General features: G+C 37.9%; 1 protein-coding gene across 1 annotated transcript in view; it reads right to left on the reverse strand.

Annotated features, from left to right (window-relative positions):
• Nucleotides 1-12,397, reverse strand: part of radil2a (Ras association and DIL domains 2a) — a 45,167-nt gene that overhangs the window by 9,040 nt on the left and 23,730 nt on the right. Inside the window, exons 11-12 of the mRNA XM_073843470.1 lie at nt 2,466-2,610; nt 2,066-2,244 (exon numbers count right to left, since the gene is read on the reverse strand). Of these exons, the coding sequence (XP_073699571.1) occupies nt 2,066-2,244; nt 2,466-2,610 (324 nt within the window). The remainder of the gene's footprint in view (nt 1-2,065; nt 2,245-2,465; nt 2,611-12,397) is intronic.

Below are 12,397 nucleotides of genomic sequence, written 5' to 3' on the forward strand. Positions count from 1 at the left end.
TTACAAAGTCCAAAAAGTCTGATGCTCAGTGAAAGTAATTGAGAAATTCAAAAGTTTACACCCCCTTGATTCTTAATGCTGTGTTGTTACTTGAATGGTCCCCTTGTTTATGAGTCCCTTGTTTGTCCTGAACAGTTAAACTGTCTGCTGTTCTTCAGAAAAACCCTACAAATTCTTTGGTTTTCCAGCATTTTTGTGCATTTGAACCCTTTCTCGGGCTGCACGATAAATCGCATGTGATTGTCATGCACATCTCAGTCGGTTCTGTGATTAGTAGTAAATCTCCATCGCGTGCATTCAAATGGAGTGGCATTTGATACACAGAGCCATAGATCACTGACAAGCTATACAATATCGTGTTGATAATCAGAGATAAATCGCATTCAATTATGAGTGTGACTACGGCTCTGTGTATTAAATAACGCTCCATCTGAATGCACATAATGGAGATTTACTAGTACTGATCACAGAAACGGCTTTACCGACGAGACAATCGCATGCGATGACTGTATGATTTTGAGATCCATCTTTTCACACTGAGGACAACTGATATGCAACTATTACAGATGGTTCAAACGCTCACTGAAGCTCTAAAAAAAAAAAAAAAACAAAGCTTTAAGAGCCAGGGGTGAAAACTTTTGAAAATACTGGAGTTGTGTACTTTTTTCTTATTTTGCCTAAATATCTTTTTTATTTTTTATTTAGTGCTGCCTTTCAGAGGCTACAGAAGATAGTTACACATTTCCCAGGAGACAAAATTTGTTCAAATTTACCCTGATCTTCAAATTCAAAATTCACCCCCCCCACTTTTAATGCATCGTGTTTTCTTCTGAAGCATTAGTCAGTGTTTGAACCTTCTGTAATAGTTGCATTTGAGTTCCTCAGTTGTCCTCGGAGTAAAAAGATGGATCTCAAAACCAAACAGTCATTGTTGGAAAGAGTTCTAATTCACAAACATGCTGGAAAACCAAAGAATTTGTGGGACCTAAATTATTTTTCTGAAGAACAGTAGGCTCATAAACAACTATTTAAAAAAACACAGCTGTGGATCATTCAGGTAACACCACAGTATTAAGAATCAAGTGTATGTAAACTTCTTAACGGGGTCATTTTATTAAAATCAACTATTTTTTTTCTCTTGTGGACAATATGTAAACATCTTTTATGTGAAATATCTTATTCGGGGTGCGTTTCCCGTACAACGATGTAACTCGCTGGTTAACCTCCATAGTGTGATGCATTGTTGTGGAAACGAACTAGCTAGTCACGACTGTTTCCCGAACACATGCGCATCTCCGTCGTTCTAACCGCATTAGTTCAACAATGTAGTGCTGTTGTTAATGACGTCACCGAGTAATAACTTTGGCTATTTAACTGATTAGGGATCTCAAAAAGGCAGCTATTTTGAACATGGCACCTAATGACAAATTTACTATTTTTTTGGTCCCTGTCATTTCGCTTTATTTGATGTTTGATTCATCGCGGGTTCCCTCTTACGTTGAAATCCGGGGTTCCCTTGGGCATTTATGCACATGCGCACTTATCAAAAACGGCACTTTAAAGGACGCACAAAAATACATAGATTAAAATTTATATTTATATTTAAATTGGATGGACTATATAGATTATACTGCATGTTAGCTTGGTTATTGTGCCCAAGAGCATAACTGTTTGAGTCCATATGTCTTGCTAACAAGAAACTATGCTTCTAACCACAGATTGGGAGCTGTAGTAGTTCCAACCACGTAAGTTTGCGACGCTGTTTGCGAATGTTCGTTTGAACTATGGTGTCGGGAAACACCGAATCATTGAACTATGTTGGTAATAACGGAACTTGGCTAACGATGCTTTTGGAAAACGCACCCCAGGTCAGTACTAATTAAACAATAACATGCATTTTGTATGATCCCTCTTATTTTGGTCAAATAATGAACATTTTGCTGATTCTGAAAGGGCGAGGTAAACTTTTGACCTCAACTGTATTCCTGCTAATACACCAATATTTTTATATATTGTGGAATTTCTGTGGCGTCCATAGGGAGTTAACAGCATGGAGGAGGTTTACCTGTGAGGGCTGATAGTCAGACTGTGTCTGGTTGTCTGGGAGAGACTGGATAAACTCCTGCAGATGCCGGAGAGGAGTGAACAGCCCTGGCTCTGTGATGGGATTTCCCAGCTCGAGATTAAAAATGCTGCTGGGCAGGATTAGAGGAGGATGGTTGTCGAAACTTTCCAGGATATTAGCTAAGAGAAAAAATATTTTCGTTGTCAGGCACTCAGGCAGAGAGACAGAGAATCTCAGTGAACTAAACAAAAGCCTTCAAGACTTAATGGTGACTGAAATAGTGTTTTATACTGACAAGGCCTTTGGTATAATAGATTTTGGAAATGACAATGGTTAAATATGAGGCATTGTATCATTTAGTTTCAGGATGAAGTGTGTGTGAGTTCATATTTGTACTCACAAGTATTGAGGGAAGCCGCTGAGTCCTCTGGAGATGGCGTCCAGCATGGAGGGCACGTCCGAGCTGTGTTGTACTCTCTCAGCATGTGATGCAGCTGTGCAGGGTTCAGATGAACAAACTCAGCTCTCAGAGTGGACCATGACGCCTGTAAACACACATATGGATGCATTGAAGAATAAATCTGCAAGGGACCAGGTTGTGAATGAGTCAAACATTCACACATAAAACTATAAGCAGTTTTTTGGACAAACTCTGTGACTAACAGCTCTGTTCACTGATTTTGCAGTATCCAGGACATAAGTAATGTATGTGTTGGTGAAAAACTGCTGTAAGTTGGTGTAAACATTCACATATCACACAGATCAATTTAGATGAAAGCTGTGTATAGTCTGGATAACAAAGAAATGCCATGTTTTCGAAAATTTCACCTAAAGTGAGTATATACAAAGAGAAAAACAAAGAACCTAAGACTGAGCCTTGTGGAATACCCTTCTTTAGTATAGGATCATCATATTTTACACAGTCACTTTTATACAAACTAACTGGTAGAATTTAAAATTAGTTAATAGCACAAAGATCAAGTAAAACAAGAACAACAAATATCATCTACTCTCAGTTCATTTATATACAATATTTAGTATAATAGGGTGGACACTAGATGATGGATTCCCGAACCAAGCCCGATGGTACCCGACGGGCCGGGCCGGGTTCGGACAGATATTTAGAAAGGATGCTCGGGTTCGGGTCGGGCTCGGTCACGTCAGCGCGATAAGGCATTGACCATTTAAAATTGAAAACTGCTTAGTAGGTAGCCAATGGGCCTGTTTAACTTGATGCAAAGGTTTGTTTTTGTGATTAAAATAAATGTAAAATATTACCCCAAATCCGTCTTCCTGTGTGCGGAAATGTGTCAAACTAGCCAGGACAACGAAAGACGTGTGTAATCCGAACGCCTTCCTACAGTTGCTTAATAAAAGCGGGCTTTCCACAGAAAAAAAGTGCATGTGTCATTAGTATGAGAAAAAAAATTATATTTTAACTGTTTAACTGAGATCAGGCTCGGACATAAATATCTGAATGCCTGTCGGGGTCGGGTCGGGTTTAGGGTTGGGCGATGTCGACCAATTCGGCATCGTACGATGTCTAATGGGAAACATCGCGATGGGCGATGGCATCGTCGTCATAGGCGGGGGGTTGGGGGTTGGGGGGGGGGGGTGATAGCTGTTGTTAAATAATTAATTCATAACGAAGCCTACCATTTCCACTACCTGACCCGCATGGTCTTTGTTTTACCCATAACCAAACTAGGGCTGCAACAGCTAATCGATAAAATCCATTTCCATTTATGCATAAAAGTTCATTATGACAGTCTGTGTTAAGTTTACTGAATGAGCGTCAAACATCCGGAACACAGATGGGGACACAATTAATCCTCAGCGCAAAAACATTCATTGTGCTGAAACATCTGTCCTTGAATGTAAAATTTAGATTTAAAATACCAGATTTTTACCACCGCGGTGGTAATGGACCAACTACCGCAGGTGGCGCGGTGTTTTTATATCAAAATAAATGAGGCTCAAACATTAATAACAAACGTGCGTGTTTATTTTAGCAATTCGGTCAGTGAACAAGCAGCCTACAAAACGCTAAAATAAATCAAATAATGAATACATTTAAATAAGAAAGTAGCCTAAATAAGTGTTAAATATGCCATTAAACAGACATTCGTTGCAAAAAATTCCTAACAACCTCGACAGCTCATCGGAATTACTGGCCCGAGTCCGACTGGAACCTGACTTTCTCTTTCTCTTCCACATTGCACAGCTGCTGTTTTTAATAGCGAAGTAATGACATTTATTTTCGTTTCTTTAGTTTATAAAGTTAATTTAGAAATATATTTGGAACACGTTTTGTTTGTAAAATTCAAGTTTTTGTTTTTTAAAGTAACGACCAAGCGGTTAATGGTCAATTTATAGCCTTCTCAAGTCATCACAATTTAAAATCCATAGATATAAGAAAAACCTTAAAGCATATCACAATATTAGTTTATTCGTTTAACCTAGATAAATCCTATATACTAATAGGCGCATATCTAATCATTTTGCGGAGAGCTTTTTGGAGAAGCGCATTTGCACGACATGGAGATGCCAGCGCCATGTGAAACTTAATTTTTGCTCATAAAGGTAAGAGTAAAATTTACTTTAAACTATTACTTAACTAGGCTACTATGAAACGAAATAATTCAAATCAAAAACAAAACTCATTCATTCACGGGGCTTTGCGACCAGCTTAACACTACTGCGTGCATTTGAACGCGGAACTCTGCTGGAGGCACTTGCGCTCGCTGCTGCTGATGCTGCTGCTGTTGGCGGGACACTAAACACAGCCACGGCAGAATAAATAGCAGAAACACTGTATTTTATGCTTGTTATAGTGTGTTTTTCTTCAGATTTTTTTTTCTTTATTACGAATAATCGTTAGTTGCAGCCCTAAACCAAACCATAAATAAATAAAGATAAGTTACACACAAATTACCACCTGCCAATCACTTTTTCCGCCTCATTTATTAATGTAAACGAACATAGTTCGTGTAATTCGTTTGGAGTTCACTGTAATTTGTATTGTGATCGCTACCAACTTCCTTATTATTTCCTCATAATAATAATAATAATAATAATAGTAAAGTAAGTAAAGATGCGGAAATTGAAAGCATGCATTTCATTTGGCTGTATAGTGTGATTTAAGTGTGCGTTTTTCGCGAGCGGGTTGCTGCTGCGGCGGGGGCGGGGCGATGGATCGCGATGCTGAGCCGGCATCGCGATCCATCGCCCCGCCCCCGCCGCAGCAGGACGGCATCGTCCCTAGTCGGGTTCGGTTACTGCTCTGTTGGACGCGGGCCGGGCTCGGACAGAAAAATGCGGCGCGATCCGCACTCTAGTGCACTAGTTTCAAGTACTTTTAATAATAAAGAAAAATGGGTAAAAGTTTAGTATAGGGACTAATTCTCCCTATTAACTAGTTGCTTATTATCATGCCTATTATTTATATATTGGCTGTTTATTAGTAATTATAAAGCGCATACTCTGCATGACTATATTCTACATCCCAAATCCTACCCAATACCTAAACTTACTACACAAACAACTACCTTAATAACTATCAAAATAGGAGTTTATTGAGGGTCATAGTACATTAAAGTCACAGTTAATGGTTTACTGATAGCGAGAATGTAACCTTAAAATACAGTGTGACCAAAATTTGAAATAGGTGTACAATTACTGTAAAACTAACAGTAACAAAATACTGTAAAACTCTGTTCACAAACAAACAAAACATTTAAAATACCACAAATGAAATACAGCCAAAACACTTAAACAAAGGACAGCTCACCAAACGACACTCCACATTTATTTTCTCATTCTGCTTAAGAATAGCCAGTCTTAATAACAGAGTAGTGTTGTCCCTCTGTGTCATTTTAAATCCGAAACAAAACAACATCCAGTACTTGTATGTAATTAAACCAGTCTCTTCACAAAATTTAGGAAACAGCAGCTGGGAAGGAACATTGCACAACAGACTCCTGCAGAACTTAACATGACATGTTTGGCACATAGGTTAACAGCCGAGATTAATTTAGAGATTTTATCTTTATTAGTCAGATTTTTGGTAAGTTCCCTTCAGTTTAATTTGAATAAAGAAAACAGTTCACATGCCTTGTGCAAAAAACATAAAAAAACACTATCATGTTTTAAATATCTAAGAATCTTTTAAAGGCTGCATGTGCATATTACAAATAATTACTTAATTGCTTTTACCAATTACATAAAAATGTAAGTAATGAACTATTCAAGAATGAATGTAGTGAGAAAGTTTTAGACGATGCATAGACACTTTTGAGAAAAGCCTTAAACATGTGATGGGTGGTGTCACATAAGTCTGGAAAAGCCGCAAGACTGAAGTCCAAACACAGTCATGTTGTTGCTTTCAACCATGTGCATTAAGAATGCTAAATATTCAGTCTGGTATAAGGTACCAGTTTTAACGATCTGACACCAGTATCAAATCATTGTTTTATTCAAAGAACAGGGATCTGTCAAACTCTGATCATGTTTGTGGAAGTGAATCACGTGATGTTCTCAGGCTAGAAAAGGTTACAAAACCTCTAAAGAGTTTGGACTCCACAAATCCACAGTCAGACAGATTGTGTGCAAATGGAAGACTTTCAAGACCACTGTTACCCTCCTGAGAAGTGGTTGACCAACAAAGATCACTCCAAAGCACAACGTGTAATAGTCTGTGAGGTTGCTTAAGCTTGAAGCAACTTCTAAGCAACTAAAGGTCTTTCTCACATTGACTAATGTTAATAAGTCCACCATTAGGAGAACACTGAGCAACCATGGTGTGCATGGCAGAGTTGCAAGAAGAAAGCCACTGTTCTCCAAAAAGAAAATTGCTCGCTAAAGATCTAGTGGACAAGCCAGAGGACTATTGGAGAAAGGTTTAATGGATAGATGAAACCACTATGGTTTAAATGAGAAGATATTATTTCAGAGAAAAGAGCGCACTGCATTTCAGCTTAAGAATCTTATCCCATCTGTGAATCATGGTGGTGGTAGTACGATAGCTTGGGCCTGTTTTGCTGCATCTTGGCCAGGACAGCCTGCCGTCATTGATGGAACAATGAATTCTGAATTCTACCAGCAAATTCTAAAGGAAAACATCAGGACGCTTTTAAGAACAGAGTCTCAAGAGAACGTGGGTCATGCAGCAAGACAACAACCCCAAGCCCACATGTCATTCTACCAAAGAATGTTTAAAGAAGAACAAAGTTAATGTTTTGGAATGGTTGAGTCAAAGTTCAGACCTTAATCCAATTAAAATGTTGTGGAAGAACCTAAGAAGGCAGTTCACAGGAGGAAACCCACCAACATCACAGAGTTTCAAGTGGTTCTGCACTAAGGAATGGGCTAAAACTCAGCATTTACAAGAAACTTTACCTCCTGTTACTGGAGCAAAAGAGGGTCAAACCAGATACTGAAAGTATCTAACACTGGATCATTTTTCTCAATAAATAAATGACAAAGCAAATATTTTTCTTTCACTTGTTTAATTGGTTTCTCTTCGTCTACTTTCAGGACTTATATGAAAATCTAATGATGTTTTGGGTCATATTTATGCATAAATATAGACAATTGTAAACGGTTCACAAACTTTCCAGATCCAGAGTACAACAGATCTAGATGTTGGATGTATCACATTTCAGATGTTCCTCCTTAGCTTTCTTAAACATAGATACAAATGAGACGATTGACAATGAATATGGATTGGAGCTCAGATCATCTTCAATGAATTTGATAAATAATGTTTAAGATCTCTGATATTGTTCGCAGACTTGACAGCACAGTTTGAGACACTTTGTCTTAACCGATGTCTATATTTACTCTTTATTCGATCTCATTGCTGTCTAAGAGAAATAACAGAGACTTTAAGGAGATGTCATGTTGTGATTTTTCTTTGCTATGGTCACCCACAAGCAAAGTCTGGGCTAAAGAGTCAGAATGGCTGTCCCAGAATAGACGCATGGAAAAGGGGAAAAGACATCTGAAACTATGTGCAGAAATGGTTGTTTTATAAACCACAAACTGTGACCTCATGCCATGGGTGGAACCTTAACAACCAGTCTCCTAGAAACTGCGACATGCAACCATTGTTTGTTGGCGGGATAGAGGAAGTTAACATTTAGTAATGGCACACTGGATGATACTGACAGACATATGTTGTCTCATTTGTCTCAACAAGTGCTACATTTGCTAATATTATTAGCTAGAACGGTACAGCTCCTCAAGACAAACTTTAATGTTGGGTAGAGTTGTCCAGAATAGCATGCAAAATCCTGAAATCCAAAATTTATGGAAATGTTTAAAACATAGCCTTACCCAACGTAAAAAATCAGCTATACTCAGGGTGTAAAAATACATTAAGCTAGAGTTTTTAATTAGTTTTTTAATCAACGGACAGTACTGTAATATATATATATATATATGTTTGAAAGAAAAGCATCTACTTTGCATCTGGGAATTATCAATGTAAATAATTATGTAATAATTATAAGTATTTTGGAAACCCACAAGCAGTTTGAAGAGTAGAGAGTTTGATATTTTGGACATTATTATTCATCCCCTATTATGTAAATAGTGTCTAAACAAGGACATTTAGTGGAAAAATATAGACAGTTTTTACCTTTGCGCTCATAGTTTTGATTAGGAAACTCTTGCACACAGTCTAGCCACAAAAGTTCAAATATTTCAATTCACCTGCAGCTCAAACTGGATCTGAAAATCTTGAATATGCATACTGTATTATCAGACCTGCTGTTTACGCAGATCCTGTTTTATCCTCCACTGGAAATAAACATCTTTTGGTCTGCCATTTGTCACAAATCATGAAAAAGTATAGACAGATACAGAAAAAGGCCAATCGGAATAAATAATACTGTGTTTTAATAATCCATCAAAGTCCTAACCAACACTGAATCTGTCATAGTTTTACAGATGTCAAGAACTGCCTATTTTTTATATTTTGTACTGTTCTCTGAAGTTCCCTTACACTGTTGTAAAGATTTTTACATAAAAAAAAAAAACATAATTTAGAAATATAAGGCTATTTTCTGTCCTGTTTTTAACCCTCATCATCAGAACACTCTGTTTTTATTCAGATTGTAAACTGGGAAGTAAACACCCTTTGCTATGATTGGCTAAAAGTTGTTTGTTTGACAGCCTACATCCTTCATAACTGAACACTGCTGTGATTTAGGTCAACAACACATAAATACTCTGTACATATCAAACGATTTGTAATACAGACAAAGCAATAGTGACCACGTAATAAAAAAACAGCTACTTGCACTTGTGTCGTGCGACATTAATGTCTATCAATCTAGTCGGCACAGCATCGTCTTTTAGTTTTAATTTTTTTTCCTGCATCGAATTCTTACCCAGCTCTTACTGACCTGGTCTGGAACTTCATTAAAAATAAAGTTTTATCTACTCGTTCCTAATGTTGGGATCAGAAGGAAGGCAATGCAAAGACTGCTTTTTCACAACTTGGCACTGCACAGCGTCTTCTTGTTTTCAAAGCTATCTTCATTGTTTGGTTTCTAAGTAGACCCGTGTTTGCCTTTCTCGTCATTTACACTACATGCGTGACTTGGTGGGCAGGGCTAAACAGGCAGCGATGTAGAAGCAAGCGTTGATCTTCATCTGCGAAGGCAGTGTTTTGCCACAATATTATATCATAAAGTGGCATAAAGTCATTTTGATAGACTGGCTTAAATTTAAGCTATTTTTAGACGAATGGGAAAGTTTTGAGTCCTAAAAACTTACAAGATGTTTTTATAGTACAATGACCTCTTATTAGGAGTGTGCGATATTGCCAAAAAATATCACCTCAATATTTTCTGGTATTTTATCGATAACGATAATTCGATGATATTTTGCTGTGTGTGTTATTGTTCTTAAGGATTACAGGATTTGCAATATACTCGATAATGTCAAATTGCACATTGTTAAAATATAATTGCAGATGATATATATCGCACACCCCTACCTCTTATATGTGAAATTTTTGATTCTCAGTTCATAATCCATAAAGGGTTACTCCACATCAAAATTAAAATAGTCATTTATCACTGACCCCCATGTCGTCCCAAACCCTTAAAAGCACAAACACAATTTGAGATATTTTGGATGAAAACTGGGAGCTTATAACACTGTCAAGGCCCAAAAAAGTATGAAAGACATTGTCAAAATCGTCTATCTGCCATCAGTGGTTCAACCATAATTTTACGAAGCTATGGGAACACTTTTTGTATGCAAAGAAAACAAAAATAACGACTCCGCTTCACCGTAGCGCCATTTTGGAGAGTATCCACTGAACGCACACAGTGTACGCTGTTCTGTGTCAGCCGCAACACATGGATATGTTTTCCACATTTATTTTGATTCAAACAAAAACAGTGTATCAGTGTGATGCAGCTGACTGAGAAAAGCATACACTGTTTGTGTCCAATAGATACTCTCCAAAATGGCGTTACGGTGATTTTACGAAGCTATGGGAATACTTTTTGTATGCAAAGAAAACAAAAATAACGACTTCTTCAACAATTTGTCTCCTCCACGTCACCGTAGGGCCATTTTGGAGAGTATCCACTGAACGCAAACAGTGTACGCTGTTCTGTGTCAGCCGCAACACACGGGTACTTTATCTATGTTTATTTTGATTAGTACGAAAACTGTATATCTGCATGATGCAGCTGACAGAGAAAAGCATACGCTGTTTGTGTCCAGTGGATACTCTCCAAAATGGCGCTAGGTTAATGCGGAGGAGACAAATTGTTGAATAAAGTCGTTATTTTTTGTTTTCTTTGCGTACAATAAGTATTCTCGTAGCTTCGTAAAATTATGGTTGAACCACCGATGGCGGATGTCTTTCATTCTTTTCTGGGCTTTGAAAATGTTATTTATTTGGCAGTCAATGGGACAGTCACAAAGCTCCTGGTTTTCATCCAAAATATCTTTAATTGTGTTCCGAAGACAAAGCTTTTTCGGGTTTGAAACGACATGAGGTAAGCAATTAATGACAAAGTTTTCATTTTGGGGTGGAGTAACCCTTTAATCCAATTATGACTGAAATGTTCCTTTTGAAAAACTTATGGTGAACGCCACAATGCAGTATAAATAAACAGAGCGGTCATGTGAGAATGAGTCACGTATGTGTATGTTTGCAACGTGTTTAGAGTAAATTCAGCTCACTCTAGACAGTGAGATCATACTAGCCCTTCCCTCCCACCCAGAGCTGTAATCCGGCTCTCACGCCTGCTGTGTGACACTCTAACAGCTTAAAAGCCTTAAAGGTCAGAGTTCACTAACTGAGTCCATCAGTCTGACTCTCAACCACCGTGAGCCGCTTCACGAGACCTGTAAACCCCCCACGGCACAGGATGTGTTTGGGTGGCGTGCTGTAAACTTTGTACTGTCCTCTGTTATTGTGTCTTTGTTTTATAGTATGATAAGCTAAGAGAAACTCATTTCCTTGTGCACAAAAGAGTAAACAATGGCTTCTGAAGGAAGTTAACAGGTTTAGGACTAGACAAACAGCGGTTTTGAGTTCTTATATTTCCTGTCCATCCAGGTACTAAAGTCTCTGAATTTAGAAAGTGATTCAAATTTGATGACTGTACTGAATAATGCATATTATTTAGGATTACAGGACAGACTGTTCACGGATGAATCCATCGGCATGTTCTGACAAGCCCGACTGGGTTTTATTTATGTGATGTTCGAAAAAACTGCATGACTCAAGATGTAAATATGACCTTTGTCATCAGAATGATGCCACTGTGCGGTTTTATTGAATTAATCTGATTCCTCAGGCAATGTTGTTGACTGGTGAAACAGGTTTGTTCAGCGTTTCTTGAAACATCACGTCATTTTTATAGTCCTAGTGGCTGCTTGATGACCAATAAAACAGCATTATCAGGATTCCTATAACTGATACTCACAACCTGTCAAATCAACAGTCAAACCCAGGTTACTACTTCCAACACACCTTGCTGTCAAACCCAAGTTTATTCTTCTTTGCAGCTAAAGAGCTGCCTTGTTCATTCACCGTTCAGTGAAACTAGAACAAGTTGTTCGTCAAAAAGAAACTGAACAGACAATATTGGAATGCACCAATACAATTTAGACACACCAAGTACAGAACAGTTTCTTTTGGTAGCCATTGATACATAGGGTTCCCCCACTTTATGATGAAACCATTTTCTGTCTGCTAAATTGCGATTTACTAATGGATCATTTAGATGGATTTGTAAAATGATTTGACTAATTAATTAAGAGTGGTTCAAGAGAACAACATGAGAGCAATATCGAAGT

Source organism: Garra rufa, chromosome 1 (genome assembly GCF_049309525.1).
Source record: "Garra rufa chromosome 1, GarRuf1.0, whole genome shotgun sequence".
NCBI classification, from domain to species: Eukaryota; Metazoa; Chordata; class Actinopteri; order Cypriniformes; family Cyprinidae; genus Garra; species Garra rufa.